The sequence below is a fragment of the Gallinula chloropus genome, assembly GCF_964237585.1.
Source record: "Gallinula chloropus genome assembly, chromosome: 1".
In the NCBI taxonomy this organism is placed as follows: Eukaryota; Metazoa; Chordata; class Aves; order Gruiformes; family Rallidae; genus Gallinula; species Gallinula chloropus.
Genome location: NC_140085.1, coordinates 121,347,289 through 121,364,542, shown reverse-complemented (window position 1 = coordinate 121,364,542; position 17,254 = coordinate 121,347,289). Strand labels below are relative to the sequence as shown.

At 39.5% G+C, this 17,254-nt stretch overlaps 1 protein-coding gene across 2 annotated transcripts in view; it reads right to left on the bottom strand.

The window, feature by feature from the left end:
* CASK (calcium/calmodulin dependent serine protein kinase) overlaps positions 1-17,254 on the bottom strand; it is a gene marked incomplete at its 5' end in the record, with an annotated part of 219,985 nt that overhangs the window by 162,036 nt on the left and 40,695 nt on the right. For both annotated transcript variants that reach the window (XM_084262855.1, XM_084262856.1), the window contains one exon: positions 551-663. In XM_084262855.1, coding sequence (XP_084118981.1) covers positions 551-663 — 113 coding nt within the window. The remainder of the gene's footprint in view (positions 1-550; positions 664-17,254) is intronic.

The following is a 17,254-nucleotide window of genomic DNA, read 5'->3' as shown; positions in this document are numbered from 1 at the left end:
AAATTCAACTTAGAAAATCCATACTGGTTTACCCTAAAATCGGAAACATTAAGAGTTACAGCCTTTTATTTACACTGTTACAGCTGCAACATTGTTTTAAAATTGTGACTATATGAAAAATTCTTTATATAATTTTACACACTTAAATAACAAGTTTTCACCCATTTTCTAGCAAATTACTTGCTAAATCCAGACTAGCAAAATAAAACTGGCGTGTTCTTATTTCAGTTCTTTTGCATGTTTTTTGATTCTGAATTAATTTTTTAAGATGTTAATTTTCATTAAAATATCCAAACAGAAATAGCAATAGCTTAGAGTTAGCACAGATCTACTGTTATTTCTAATATTTATCACAGCTGAATAGCCATAGAAGCTACTAAAGACTATAAATGTATGCACTAAGTTTTATCAAGCTGTGAGATACAAGGCCTTGCTTTAAAACTTTTATACAAAATGTAAACCAGAAAGATCTTTCAAAGCAAGCAAACAGAAAGACTGACAAATCAAAAAAATCTGTTATTTTAGAATTTGCTTAACTGTTCATTCTTACCTTCTGTGCTTAATCCAGGACTTGAAGTGAATTTTGCTACATCGACAATCTTTACAGCAAACTGCTGCCCTGTTTCCCTGTTGATACATCGCCGCACAACGCTGAACGGACCCCTGAAACACAAACACACACAGAACAGCAATAAATAACCCATTCTCTTTTATGTGTTGAGTTACAGTTCTGTTATTTCTAAAGAAAGTTTAGATTCCAACATTCAGGTGTCATATTTATTAAGTAGCTGATACCGCTCATCCTTCCTGCCCATTAAATGCATAATTGATCACTTTAACTACAGACTACTGTAAAGAACACAAAATAAGCTTTACAGTTTCCTATATTAAAGATACATTCTCTTACCCTGACACTTTAGAAAGGCTCTACTCTTAGAAACCTTCTATAATATATTGACATTATTACTAAATTTTACATGAACTTTATTTTGATGCACAATCCAAACAGGGGGAGGACAGAGAAATAGAGGTGAGAAACACATTATTGCTTTCAGTACTAAGCTAGAGTTCAAAACTGTAGGAGTAACAAAATTAAGTAATGCTGTTTGTTTTATTTGTTTTACACAAACCAGGATGTTTATATATATATATATATATATACACACATGTGTGTATATATATATAAAATCCATCAAAATACTTAGAAATTCCACAAAAGCTTCTAATTTTCTCTCACCTATGTCACTTAAAGAACTCCCACAAAAGTTACAAAGAAAAATAAATTATTACTTCAGATAGATGTTAGTATCACACTCAACTAATAGAAATCTAGTTATATTTCAAAATTGAAATTACATTTGCCAAAACACGAGTTAGAACAATGGCAACCTTTTAAAAACATCACCACCAATATACATTTTTGGAAGCTTCATTTAGCAGATCGTATGAATTCTTGGTACCTTGAGTTAATATATGGAATCTTCCATCCAATGCCAACAACAAACAATAGAATTAGATAATTATGGTAGGTCAAGCTTTCAAACACAAGAAATTAGTAGGTTATGGAAACAGAATAGAATTGTTTCAAGACTGCAATAGTTGTGGCAAATCAATCCTTTTCTACTGGCAGTTATTTAATGACTGACATAATAGTTCTAGAAGAATCCATTCTAAAGTCTTCCCAAAAAGACGTAAGGGAAAATTTGAGGATAGAAAGAACCTTTGTTCAGAAGTTCATCTACTGAGTGAACAATCACCTGCTGAGTGAAATGAATGCTTAAATATAGCTTAAAAGACAATTTCTCCCATTCAAGCAGTGAACTGAAAGTTAGTTTACAGGTTTCTGAGCAATGATACTGGAAAGCAGTACATTTCTCCAAGTAAAAGGTTCCCTGAAAAGGGAGAAATGACCCTCTGAGGGCACTTAACAAACCTTTACAGCTGGCTTTTGTTATTGCTTTACATACCATATAACTCAAATAATGTCACTCATCACACTACCAAACCTGTACTACCACAACTAAAATCCAGTTTTTGTACTCTTAAGACAACACACTTGCAAAGATTTCTTGAAATAGGATCATTTCTAGCACAGAACATGAATACCAAAACCAGTCAATTAATCACAGGCTAAATAGTTGCAAACAAGGAAAACATTTATTAGCACAACTATATACATGTGAATTATGCTGATGTGCTCAAACACAACTGACTATACAAGAAAACACATGTGTTTTTTCCTCTTTCCTTGCTCCTACCATACAGTGAAATCCCCTATACTGGTGGCTATTTTCTTCTCCAAATCCACAACCCACTATTATTCAGCATCTGTGTCTTTTAACGACAGTTACCACAGATGTTTTTAAAAATTATGTTCAATTAAGACTCGCACACAGAAAGCCATTTACATCTGTAAATACAAAAGGTTCAACTGACTTAATTTGGCATCTGAAGGACTACAGCTATTGACTCAGAATCCTTCCCCCACATCTCAAAAAAGTAATCTTTTATTAAGAAGGCCCATTTTAGATAGACGAGTGTCACCTTATCCCAAGTCATGCTTACTCTTTTAGCATTTTTACATCTGTCAAACTGCTTTAAAATAGTAGAAACAGCTTTAAATTATGGTAATTTAAAAACATTTCAAAACCTAACCCACAGCTTTTGAATAACATTGGCAATACTTGTTTTCATTCACAATTGCCATAAATTACTAGAAACTAAATGGAGTTTGGTTTTCATTCAAATGATCCTTATTTTCATTCCAACTGTTGGTTGTTTTTTTTTTTTTTTCCTCCCATGAACCTTTCTGAAGACATTAAATAACGCTTTTAACAATCTGGTACAGAATGGTACATAACCAGAGTGTAGCGACAGTTGAGAAGACCATGTCCTTAATTATAGGCAGTTACTTTGTTCATTCACATAAACTCCACACACATAAATATTTCTTGCTGTTGATGAAGTTACTTCTAGATTTCCTGGTTTCCTCAAGTCTGGGCTGAAGAGCTTGCCCATTCACCTGAATACATGTACACACTTTAAGCAGCCAAGGAGAGATAGCTGAAGGAACTGTAAATCAAAAAGGAGCACACAAACTGCAAGTCCAAGAGGGATCAGACTTGTGGTCAACCCTACCTTTCTCTCATAACCATGACTCATTTTTTCATTCCATTATGCATTAACATTTTAGAACCATGACTTCACTGATTTGCTTCCTTCATATTAAGTCCGAGACCAAAAAACCCCAAACATTTTACTCAGTTCTGTAACAGAGAGAGGGTACAGGAGGCAGCTGTACGTACAGTCTCAACCTTTGCAGCTATACTGAAATGTACCTATGGCTTTAACAAAGCCTTCCCTAATTAGAATAATGAATGCCAAAAACTCTTAAGTAAATTAAAGGTGCTGTAAAGCACAGAAGAAGAGAATTCAGTGATGTCCACAATGAACTCACTCTATTAAAAAGTACACCCAAGTTTCATAAAGAAATCAAGATATTCTTAAACACAACCTGAAGATTTAGCTATTCAAAAGCCTCAGCTAGTTTTGAAAAAGTTGGAGGTCTCCCTCATATTCAGGCCACAGACAGCCTGAAAATAGTGTATGTTATGGCAATACACTAGGTGAACAGATTCTGTGACAATAGCAACACAATAAAGGCTTACATTTTCCAATTTAAGGTAGTTTTTAAAACACTCATCAATTAAGCAAACAACATTGCTTCTACATACCGAATAATAGAAAGTAACTTTTAAATAAATGATGGTTGCAGTTAGCTTTTTGTCTTTCTCCACACAGCTGCAATGAAACACAGCGATTTTGCAAACAGAGTTATATTAGGCACGGTGATACTGTCTAATCTGAGTCAGGAAACAAAACTCTGTTTCCTAGCACAGTAGTTTCAAACCTTATTTGAAGTTAAGTAAGAAAAGTCTTTTGGGCCCACCCTCAGTCTCAGCACTGAAAATCACACTCCTCTCCATCAGGAAAAGGACTGCAATATTGCATCTCTCAAATGAGACATGAAGTTATTCAACAGTCGTGCCTGCTGCTGGGGGAACACATATCCTGCCGCTCAAGTTATAAAGATCCGAAATACAGAGGTGACTGAGGGGAAGGAACAACAGTTCCTGTAGATACAGACCATCCAAACTGCAATCAATAGATCAGGCTACTTATTTATTAAGACAAAAGAACTGAGTTAAGTTGCATCAGACAATGTGAACTTGCAACAGTCATACAAACTAAAACGATAATGTAATGTGTTTTACAGTTAATTTCTCAGTTATTCATAACACACAGAGCTGCTCAGATAGGCAGGTCTCTGGTTTTGGACCCATCCTCCTGCCTCCCCCCAAGCTTTCAAAACCTTTCACCTGCAGTAAGCATGTGCACAACAGATGACACTACCTCGAACTATGAGAATCAGTAACGTACACAAGCAGTAAGGACAGGTGATTTTTTTTTTTTTACTGATATTTTGTCAACACGGGCAGCAGCACATTCGGACACCCACAATACTTTGAGTCTCACTTGCAATGTATACCAAAAAGCAAAATGTAGTTTCTTAAGCTGAAGCTGGGATGTGGGCTGGTTTTTGCTGTCTACTGCATATAGAAATCAAAGTATTACAATATATTATTAAGAAGTTTATTGATTACATGTAACCCCACCAAAAAAGGAGATAGGGATGATAAAGCAGTACCTCATGACCACTTATATTCATGCTTCCAAAATTTTGAGTAAAGACAACAGGTTCTGATATAACCTTAACCCCAGTTAAACTATTTTCTAGTGATTTGCTTAACTGTTTTGTGCTACACAGTAAACTTTATATCTGCTAGACACAAACTTCAAGAAAAAAATACTAATGACTCTCTCCTTCAGGAGTACACCACTTGATTTAGAATAAAATACAAAGAATTTGAGACCAAAGCCTTTTTTATCATCTCCTTCAATTTAAATTATTTTAGCGTATGTCATTAGAACTTCAAGAATAAAGACCATGAACTGATATTTTCCAAACTTTATTACATTAGAATCTTGTTGGTTTATCTGTCTACTTCCTTTCCCCTTCCCTCCAATCGATGTTGGTGTGCAAGAACGAGAGGTGGTTGTGATTGATTAAAATATACTTTGTTGATTCCTAACAAACACAAATGCTTGCAAGCAGTAACTACAACCTGTTCCCTTCCCATGTCCTGAATGAGCTGAGCTGACCTGTGGGAATGGAGTTCCTACTGATGCTTTCTGAATCCCTATGCTTCAGAACCCCAAAACTTGAGATTTTCAGTCCTGTACTTACTATCAGAACACCGAGAATTTGCTCAACATCTCTCCCAAGTCTTAATTTTTTGAGGAACCTAATATAAAACAATGCACTCTGCCTCTCAATTTCTGTTTCAAAAGATGAAGTTACAAAAAAAAAGAAGAAACACAAGTTGAATATTTTGTCAGTAAAACCAGCAGCAGTGAACAATGGCTCTTCAAATGAATAGAGAGCTCCTTAAAAAATGAGCTTCCATTTATGAGTAGAAGGCTTCAGATTCCTTTTCCATATTTAACAGGGCTTAACTACTAAGAACTTGAAACATGCAATACAGGTCTTAAAGTTACCTGTATTCAGCATTTTAAATGGGAGATCAATGTTTCCCAAAAGGGATTATGTCACAGTTTGTTGTACTATATCAGATACTATATCTGTATACAGACACAGTACCCAGATTTTTTTTCCTTGCATGTAAAGGCTATGTGTTTGCTTACTCAAGCAGCAGACAGCACTGCTATGTACTAATCTGGTTAATACTTCCAAAACATCTATATCCAAATTGACAGGAATTGCTGGAAAGAAAGCAAATTACAACCACATTTTAGAGACCTAAATCTCTTCCCCTCTTCACTCATTCATGTAACTTAACATATACTTGTTTTTTAATTTTCCCTTTGATTGAAGTGAACTTTTGAAAATTAAGTATTTCCAAGATTAATTAAACCTGCAATTAGTCACTATATCAGCTCATTTGCACATGGAACTGTAGCTGGAAATGGTGATTGAACCTCTCTGTGAACTAGCACATTAATGAGTTAGAGAGCACTCACATTTAAAAAAAAAAGCAGCTCACTAGCAATGTTGGGTAGACAATTTTGGTTTTTTCTGAAAGGAAAATTTGAAATACTGCATTATTATTACTGTGGCACAGAAGAACATTTGGGTTGCAGATTTGATTCTTGTTTGGAAAATCAAACACCACACCCCCCCAGTCACAAAAGTGAGTTCGCAGGCAGCAACATTTTATCACAGCTATGCTTCAACATTTGCATCTTCGAAACCAAGTCTGTGTTTTAACTCAGCTTTAGGACAAAACCTTTTTTTTAGGACAAAGCACAAGACAGCGATTCACTGGATCTCAGCATAATTTTAATAGTTTTTAATATTAATCCAACAGAAAAAAGAATATACAAGGCGCCAAAACTTTGGTTCTAAGGTAGGAGGAAAACTCTAACAACTCACATCTTCCTTCCCCTTCATGATCATTTTTGATTCATGATTTCTTAAACACCTTTGATAGTACTCAGTCATAGCATCCATAATATTTTAGTAGAATCTAGATTTTCTATTCTAATGATTTTGTAAATAACAAAATAAATGGAGAAAGGCTACTGAGTAACGTAGTAAGGTTTGAAATGTGTCATTTTTAAAAGTAAAGATTTGGAAATGGCAGGTATTTTCAAATTAAAAGCACTTGAAGAACTTAAAAAATATCAGCCAAGTGATAAACCATGATAAGAAATTATTGTTACAGCTTAAAAATATTCAGCTACCATCAATTTTAAAGGCTTAAGCAAGCTTTTATATACAGGACCAAAAACTTCAGGGAAAATACATTTCAAAAAACCTAGTGTAACTCAAACTTCAGTTATTCATGGTAGAAATACCTGATGTGGCTGAGGGTGCAGAAACATGCTGAAAAAAGCCTAATTATACCGATGCAGTGTGCTACAAGAGCTAATCAGACATCTGATCCAGAACGACCTTATCACTCAGTCTTTCTGCTGTACAGCTCAGTGCAACTCCAGTCAGAAGCACTGGCTGCTAGAGTGGGCCACAAACCCAGTCACGGTCCTCCTTCCAATTTACTGCCCTTCCAGTAGTGTTCCCCTCACTGTGGTGTCATTTGAACCCAGTTTTCAGCTCTCCTCAAAGCCTTATCTGACACAAAAAGGGAGGAAGTGAAAACTAAAATTGAAAAGACCATCACAAAATTACCTTCAGTGCTGAAACACTGGCAGAGCTACCCCAGAGAAGGAGACGGCGGACAGGAAGAGCTTCCAGCCTTCTCACATACACCCCCCCACTCCCTGCCCTTAACCATTTCTTTCTTTTCAGTTCAGTAACTATAAAAGGCAAGACCTCCTCAAGAAAACCTTGGGGTATATGCTTAGGATTTATGTGACATGCTGAAAGAAATCTTTATTATAAATTTTAAGATTTTCTTTTATAATTCAGAAGCTCGTTAGCATGGTTTTGTCATTACCAAAACACAACACTAGCAGAAAGAGATCTCTTCTGCCTCTAACCTGCAAGGAGGGTAAGTTATCCTCAGCTGATCTGTAACCACTATCAATCAACAGAAATGGTTTGTGGCCTGATTTTTTTTATCACGCAAAACCCCCAGAATGCATTTATCAGTCATTCTACATTTTAACACGAGACATCTATCTACCAAATCTCCTAGGCACACATATGCTATAAACAGATGCTGATATGTACAAATATCACTAATGTGTCTGTAGTTTGTCAACAACTCTTATTTTACATTGATTGGCCAAGATGTTAAGGTGATGGAAAAGGAAGAACACCACGATCAGATGCTCACTAGATTCTCTATAACCATGAAATAAACATTTTAGCACCAGTCACTAATGTTCTTCACGTGCAAACCATTCAGCAAACATTTTTATGTTCACATATGCAATACCCTTAATTTTCCAAATTCCATAATTATCAGTGAACACTAACCTTATACTTGTAAATTGTCCCATTTTGTTCGGAGACTTAGAGCCATTTAGGTTGGAGGAGACCTCTGAAGGGACATGCTTAATAAATTTTGTCAGAATGTCTACTTGTTGCTATAAAAAAATGATCCTACCATGGTTGTTATTTTTATTGCTTTTAATTTTTAAAAAGAAAACAGCAGAAATGGCCTCACTCTCTGAAAACAACCATTCAAAATAATTGTCCATCTCAGCATCCATACAGGAAAATTCTGCTTTCAATTACTACTGTAGTAGTAGGTCAAAAGCTTTGGTCTGAAAGCTGCAGCTGTGGCAAGAATAGCAATAGGAAGTGTACTTTGTTTAGACCTATAAGCTTTTTGGAACACGATCAGCCATTAGCTCCTGGGTGGCTTTCCAAGGGGCATGCTTCCATGAGAAGGGCCACATGATACGTACAGAAGATTGAAGGGTTTTAGAGCAATACTGCAGTACATCAATTAAGTTAATGTTTGGGTGATCCTGAAGTATGATGACTTTTAAAGAGAAGCAGTGCTACTGAAATAGAACAGCTCTTTCAAGAACCTGTCTGTCCTCAGATCTTCCTTTACATCCTGTTTTTCAATTCATTTAAGGTCATTTGCAAGAGAAGGTTCAAGACTTCAAACTCCTGAACAGCCTTCTTAAAGAGTTGAGGTTCTTGGCTCTATGGATTCAATTTTTAGCTCATTTCTTCCTTGATAATCTGTTTCCAATGACTCACTACTGATTCGCTTTTGTCACAAGATCTACTGTCACTTTCCTAAATCAGTACATAGGTCAAAAACGCCATGCTAGCAGCCTCAGTCTTCAAGAAAGGGGCTGATTATGTGTCCCACTTCCAGATAGATGAAAGAAGGAACAAAAAACTATTTCTAAGGCATTTATGTACTAAGCATACACAGATAAATTATTCTGTTAACTGAGATACAAATCACAGAATCATCATGGTTGGAAAAGACCTTCAAGATCATCAAGTCCAACCGTCAGCGCTACACCACTATAACCTCTAAACCATTTCCTGAAGTGCCACATATACCTTTTTTTTTCCTGAACAGCACCAGAGATTCCACCACCTCCCTGGGCAGCCTGTTCAAAGGTTCCTTCATTAAAAAAGTGGTGAAGTTTTTCCTAATATCCAATCTGAACCTCCCCTGGTGCAACTTGAACCCATTCCCGTTTTCCTGTCACTAGTTATTATGGAGAAAAGGCCAACACCTGCCTCACTACAACCTCCTTTCAGGTAGCTGTAGACAGTGAGAACGTTTCCCCCCTCAGCTTCCTCCAGGCTGAACAGCCCCAGCTCTCTCAGCCTCTCCTCATAAGACCTGTTCTCCAGATCCCTAATTAGCCTAGTTTCCCTTCTCTGCACCCTCACCGGCATCTCTATGTCCTTTCTATAATGTGGTGCCCAAAACTGCACACAGTACTCGAGGTGCAGCCTCACCAGGGCTGAGTACAGGGGTCAGATCACCTCCTTGGCTCTGCTGGTCACGCTGCTCCTGATGCAGGCCAGAATGCTGTTGGCCTTCTTGGCCACCAGGGCACACTGCTGGCTCACGTTCAGCTGGCTGCCAATCAACACCCCCAGGTCCCTTTCTGCCGGGCAGCTTTCCAGACACTCCCCAGGCCTGTAGGGCTCCTGGGGGTTGTTGTGGCTGAAGTGCAGGACCCAGCACCTGGCTTTGTTGAAACTCATACAATTGGCTTTGGCACATCGGTCAAGCCTGTCTAGGTCCCTCTGCAGCACAGCCTCCCTACCTTCCTGCAGATCTACACCTCCATCCACTTTAGTGTCACCTAAAAGCTTACTAAGGGTGCATTCTACCCCTTCATCCAGATCACCAATAAAGATATTGAACAGGAGCTGCCTGTCCTGGTTCTGGCTAGGCCAGTTAACCTCCCCAAGCAGTCACCACAGGTGAGCTGAGTTAGCCCAGGCTGTTCTACTTTCACTGTGATAACAGAGTACCTTACTGACCTGAAGATTACAGAGTGCTGCACAAGGCAAGGACCAAGGGACCGGATGCCCAGCCGCACTCAGACTGTCCTGGAGGCACCAAGCCCCTGCCCCTCCCCAACCAGCCCTTTTTATGGGGAAGTGATGTCAGGTGGTGTGGAAAACAGCCTGGGCTAACTCAGCTCCCCTGTGATGAGTGCTTGGGGAAGGTTGACATTGGCCTGGCCAGAACCAGGAAATGGCCCCAGCACCAAGCCCTGGGGGACACCGCTCATGACCAGCCACCAACTGGATTCAACTCCATTTAACACAACTCTTTGGACCTGGCCATGCAACCACTTTCTTACCCAACAAAGCATATGTGCATCCAAGCCACAAGCAGCCAGCTTCTCTAGGAGAAGGCTGTTGGAAACTGTGTCAAAGGCCTTGCTAAAGACAAAGTAGTCAACATCCATAGCCCTTCCCTCATCCAATAAGCAGATCACTCTGCCACAGAAGGCGATTAGGTTAGTCAGTGTCCTGCTCCTACACTTTCAGGACTTATTTTCTCAAAAAGTGTCCAGCCTTCCTGGACTCCTCTGCCCTTCAGAACCAGTTCCCAAGGGATTCTGGCAATTAGGCTACTAAACAGGTTAAAGCTTGACTTTCAGAAATCTAGGGTGGCAGTTTTGCTGCCCACCCCCCTATTATCTCAAAGAAGAGAGAACTGCATCATTTCATGGTCTATAAAGGTCTCAAAATGGTGCTGTTTAACTCTTGGTGAGAAAGAGGAATGATAATTGGTTTGTTAAACTGAGATGAAACACCTTGACCCCTCATCAGTCAAGAGCTCAAGAAACTGATGACAAATATGATTCTCCTCTCTCTCTCTGATTTACCTTAAGGTAGGTGAGAATCTGCATCTCATGCAAGAAGTGGCTTAGGGCAGGAGGAGACTGGCAATCAAAGCACAAAACCTACTTCTTGAACAGTAAGGGGTGCGGGGTGAAATGAGGAGAGCTTTGTTCACTGACAAATTCCCCACTGGAAATACTGCAATAAAAGCATGGAATCAATATCCCCAAAATTTTATTTTTATGCTCTAATATTTTGTAACACTTCACAGAAAAATACAACACACCAGCAGCTGAATCAAGAGCACCAGTTCAAAAGTGTTCAGAAAAACTGATGCTGTTCTAAGAGCTTCCTCTACTATCTGACCAAATCTTTTGCCCCTTTTCTTTTCTTTTCTTTGTGAAGAATGGCCTAGAACACAAGATCAGGAAGCAGTGAAGGAATCTGGAAAAAAAAAATTATAAAGCTACATCAGGTATGAAATCATTCAACAGTGAGAAGAAAAGCATCAAGAGTGAAAAAATGTGTTTAAAGAAGCACTTCAATCACAGGAACAAAAGGGACTACATTAAAAATAATAGCTTTGCCTCCAAAAGAATAGAGAAAAGTTGTAAAGTATCTTCAGTCTCATAAGCTAGAGACAATGATCATCACTTTTATTTTTTCCCATTCAGAGAACCTTTTTATCCCACTCATGTACTAACACAGCCCTGCTTTATCTCAGGCTGTGGCTTCACCAGTGTTTCTTCAAGCAGCAGTACTGGCCAAACCAGCAACCCTCCTAGCTGTCGTCCTGAAACAGCTCTGGCACGTTTAAGCGGAGTCAAAAAAAAGCAGCAGCAAAAACCACCCAAATGCTCCCCACAAGCCACTTCTCCCTTTTTTTACAATGTTACTTTTCATCCAGAGCATTTAAACTGATTTGGGTTAAAGCATGGCTATGCAAAGAGCTGCATCAAGATAGTCAACGCCAGGAACAAATGTCTGGGGCACAGGGGGTGCTTAAGCAGCGCTTCTGCTAAAAGTGAGTTCAGTCTCAGAACACAATAGTTTTTCATAAGGTCCTGTGGCCACTTGTAGGACCTGCACTAACACAGCATATGTGCACCCATTCAGTGAAGCAAATGTACTCATCTAACTGAGAAAAAGCCTTAGGTAAATCCACTGTGCATAGTCGTCTTACACCTGCAAGCGCTCTCGATAGCAGCACAGCACGGAGCGCAACACGAGGCAGAATGGGCGTGTGTCAGCCACCGCTGTGTTGTCAAGACTTCCCTTTATGAGATTACACCCTCAGGTGAGCTTGCATGCATTTACTGCTCCCTCCCTACACCATCTCTACCTCCTCCATTGTGGTTCTATTCTAAATTTCCACTTTAAGTTTATCAATGGCCATTTTGTATCTATCAGTCCTGCCAACAAAGCCGAGCTTGCTCACTACTTCCTCTTCTCCCTCCCAGGCCTTGCCAAGCCCAACAAGGCGCGCTTCTCTTACGACGAGCGTTGGCACTTCAGAATGTCTTCCTGCCTCTGCTCCAGTTTTACTTTTTCTTACCAGCAGCCACCAGAACTGCCAGTAGTACTCCAGGTAAGGTCGTAGCAAAAGTGCACAATGTTAATGATGCTGAAATACTGTGCCTGGTACAATCCTGTACTTGCCTTCCCTGCAAGCACATCATAAAGCCACCTAAAATAGCCACATCCTTCTTCTCAGCTGTTTCCAACCTTAGCCTAATCCAAAGCTTGTTACTAGTTTTTCCATTCTCAAGTGACAGATCTTGTATTTAGAACTTCATTTCCACTAGTAAACTCCTTAGTTTTTTTCCCTTTCTGGGTGATGGACAGATTCTCCTCCGCACCAATTATCCTCAAACATTGTATCAAAATAAAAGAATAGGTCAATCAGTACAGTTCAATTTAGCATTTTTTTCCTTTTAAGATAACCTGATAACTAATCCAAAACTGACCAGTCACAAACCTTCCTTTCCCCCCAACCCCCCATTATTTCCTTTTTGAACACCCAGCCCAATCCTCTTCTTCAGGCTAGCATGAAATACTTCACATTTATACTACTGTAAACTTTTTGTTTTAATGAAACCAGCAAGTCAGACTACAAGAGGGAAATGAGAGGGAGGCACTAGCAAACCTGACTGGTAGAAGGGGTTTTCTCTTTGCTTGGAATACACCACCACTAATTCAGCCACCCCAACACTAGTGTGCTACAAAAATCAGAAGTTTGCTGTTTGTTCATGAAAATGGAGAAAGGTGCACTCAACTTGCATGGGCCTCTGCAGATGCAGAGAAGAAACTTAATGTGGTGCTGTGGTTTGGGATTTTTTTCTTAAAATACCCTAATTTAAATACTGTTATTACATCTGTGATAACTTCTGACAGTTCCTCAAAATTGAGGATGCATCACCTTTATACAGCAATATATGCGAGAGGTTCAGCAATTCTTTGAGGACCTCTCTCTTCCCCCTATCTGACCAAGAGCAAAATTCCCATTTAATTTGCTACCACTACTCAACAGTTAAGTCACAACAAAACACTGTTTCTAAAACACACATGTATACTAGAAATCAGCATCTCCTGTAAAACTAATACCTGAATCTAAACAAAAATTATTCTGTTAATCAATTTAATCAAAATTGCTTCCTGTACAGTTCGGTGTTTAAATTTTGTTTTTAAAGAAAAAAAATCAGTTTGGTTTAGCTGTCACTTAAAATCATAGCCTTGAGGAGATTTCTGTGCATACACCAACTCACCCTTTGGAACCAATAAATAGAAGTTCCCGAGGTCAGTGAGGGAGACCACATTTCCAAGTGAGAAAGTTCTCCAGTGTGGCACTGATCAGCAAAGCTAAAGTATCCAAAGAATTCTGATGCAGACAGACAGCTTCCTGTACTTCTTCGAGCAGTTTGGCCCCTGAACTGCCAAATACCTAATGTGTTGGGCAAACGAAAAGTATCTTGAAAAGAAGGTCTGTCTTGTGTGTGTGTGTCTCAAAAGTATGTAGATTAGTATTAAATTTCCAAAGCTGTCCTCACGATCATGTATGAAGTGAAGGAAAAATAAATACTTGAGGTTTTCTTTTAAAGATGTTGGAAGACTTCTGATAATTCAGAAATCAAATTTATGACTCAAATCATCAGCCTTTACAGTGATTCATAACATTTCAAACTGCGGAAGGATTATGGGATTTATTAAGAACATTCAGCTGAATATTGGGGAAAAAAAATCCTGGTTATGGTATTTATAGAAGGTTGTTGAATTCTCTCTCCAGGGGAGAAATGAATAAATTCTGACCTCTTGAAGTCTGAAGCTTTCATCAATATACCAGAATAAAAAAATCTGACATTAGTTTCTTTCTGTTAGGTTTCTGAACAGCAGTTCCTTTTATTTTTATATATTTAATGGATAGAAAATACTGTTCGAAGTCAGGGTGTGGGTTTTTTGGGGGTTTTTTTTTGGTTTTATTTGCTTGTGAGTGGGTTTTTTTGGGGTGTTAATAAGATTGCATTTCAACAACCAAGATGATCTCTAAAGAAACGCCAGGTTAGTCTCTATCATTTGTACTAGTTCAGGTTTTTTCTAAACTTTAAGTAAGTTACTTTTTAATACTCTATTTAGAAACCTAATCTCTTACTAATTTCAAAATTTAAAGATGTCCTGGAAAAAGCAGCTGTAAGAAAACCTGTTGAAACTAAATTGGGGGCACTGACCTTACTAAGTATTTGGAAGGTATATTGTTATGTAAGTATAGCAGAAAAACTAACATTTGCTTGTAAAAGTAACAAATACCTTAAGTACTTAAACATGAGATACCAGCTTCCTGTGAAACAATTGTTCATGAATTTTAAATTCAGTTTTTCTTTTTATGTGCTAATTTAAAGGTCTTTCCTTAGCATCACTTTTTCATTGGAAAGACTACTGTACAAAGTATCTTACAGTAACTGAAGAAAAATTATTCCTAAATTAACTATAAGCACCTAACAAGACAATCATTAATACACATACCACACAACATATTCTATGACCACTTCACAATTTATTGAAAATGCATTGGTTTGTAATTGCTAAACATTTAATAGAACTGTTAACAACCTGATACTGCATGTAAATCCTTTACTCAAAAGCCGTATTTAACATTTTTTCTTTTTTTCACCGAATATCCAGAGTTGTAAGGCACCCAGAAGAGTCACAAGTCCAACTCCTGGCTCTACACAGGGCCAGCCAACTCCGAGCATGTGACTGAGAGCATCATCCAGGCACTACTTGAGCTCAGCGCTGTGACCCCTTCCCTGGGAAGCCTGTTCTCCAGTGCACGACCACCCTCTCAGTAAAGAACCTCTTCCTAATACCTGGCCTAAACCTCCCCTGTCACAGCTTCATACCATTCCCTTGGGTTCTATCACTGGTAAGTTAAGGAAGAGATCAGCACCTGCCCCTTCGCACCCCTGGTCAGGAAGCCATAGACCATAACGAGATCTCACTTCAGCCTCCTTTTCTCTGTGCTATAGAAATCAAGGCCCCTCCAGAGCCTTCACCATCCTCGTCGCCCTCCTCAAGACACTCTCCAGTACTTTTGTCTCCCTCTTGTACTGTGGTGCCCAAAACTGCACCCAGTACTCAAGGTGAGGCTGCACCAGTGCAGTGTAGAGCAGGACAATCCTCTCCCTCGACCGGTTGGCAACACCATGCTTGATGCATTCCAGGATACAGTTGGCCCCCCTGGCTGCCTGGGCACACTGCTGACTCATGTTTAAGTTGCTGTCAACCAAGACCCCCAAGTCCCTCTCAGCATGGCTGGCCTCCAGCACCTGATCCCCCAGTCAGTATGTGCAGCCAGGACTGCCCATTCCCAGCGCAGAATCCAGCACTTGCCCTTCATGATGTTGGTGATGGCCCAGCTCTCTCTCTGCAAAGACTTCTCTACCCTCTCAGAGTCAGCAGCTCCTCCCAATTTGGTGTCAACTGCAAATTTACTTAAGACGCCCTCTAGTTCTGTGTCCAGGATGTTTTCATAAACATTAACAAGAACTGGGCCTACAATGGAAGCCTGAGGAACCCCCCTACTGACTGGCTGCCAGTCCGATGATACTCCATTTACTGTCACCCTCTGGGCCCGACCCATCAGCCAACTGCCCACCCAACGCACCATGGCTCTGTCTAGTTGAATGCTGGACATTTTGTACAGCCAGATACTGTGAGCCACAGTTATCAAAAGTCTTACTGAAATCCAAAAAAATAACATCAAACTGGTTTCCCTTGGTCAACCAGCTGGGTGACCTTATCATAAAAGGAAATCAGATTGGATAGACAAGACCTTCCTTTCCTGAACCTGTGTTGGCTGTGACCAATGACTGTGTTGCCCTTTAGGTGTTTTTCAATAACTCCCAGTATGATTTTCTCTATAATTTTACCAAGCACTCAGGTGAGACCGACAGGCCTGTAATTACCAGGGTCTTCCTTCTTACCCTCCTTGAAAACTGGGATGCTTGCCAGCTTCCAGTCAACTGGGACCTCTCCAGACTCCCAATACTGTTGAAAAACAATTGTGAAAGGTCTTTCAGTGACATCAGCCAGATCCCTGAGTACATTGGGATGAATCCTGTTGGGGCTCAAGCTGCTTGGATCAATTTCCAGTCAGCTCTGAGACACAGTTGTGCTAAAATCTGTACCAGTACCAATGCAAAGACAGCACAAGGGTGCCAGCAAACAGCCACTACAGGAAAAGGGTTTTAGGACTGCTTTTTAAAAGAGACAAAACAACAAATTATTCCTGCAACCATGAAATTAGCAGGAACAGCATTGACTCCATCTGCATGTCCATTTAAGGGACACACAGTGAAAGAACCCACAGTACTGCAGGGTGATTATTTGATCTTTGAGACCTTGACAAAAATAGGAAGTTGAATTCATGCTCCACGTAAGGAACTGCATCTGACATTTCACTAGTTTCCAGCTGCCCTTTATTTCCTTTATTCAAGGACTGAATAGTGAAGTGAGGCAGATGAACACACCTTGGGTCCAAGAGTTTCCTTCCTTTCATATTCTCACACCATTAAGCAAAAAGTCAAACTATTCTTTCAGTCAGGCCATCCTCAACTCAAGTCGAACTAAAAGTGGTTTCTACTGCAGTGATAAATGCTGTGGTCCCTGACTTAGACCACAGAATTCAAGTAATTCCCTACACTACTGTCTCAAAACACCAAACCACCTGTATATTGATGTTTTAAAAAATAAAGTAAGAACTGAAAATCCAGGGATACTGGTAGTGGGGAGGCCTAACAAAGAATTAGGACACTGTTCAGTAAGAAGCCTGCTGTTATTTGAGGCATTGAGCTTAGCTTGCTTGGCTGCCATGAGCAGCTGGTGGCAGCCACTACCACTGCCACCAGAAGGGAGCCCAGTAGTAGAAAT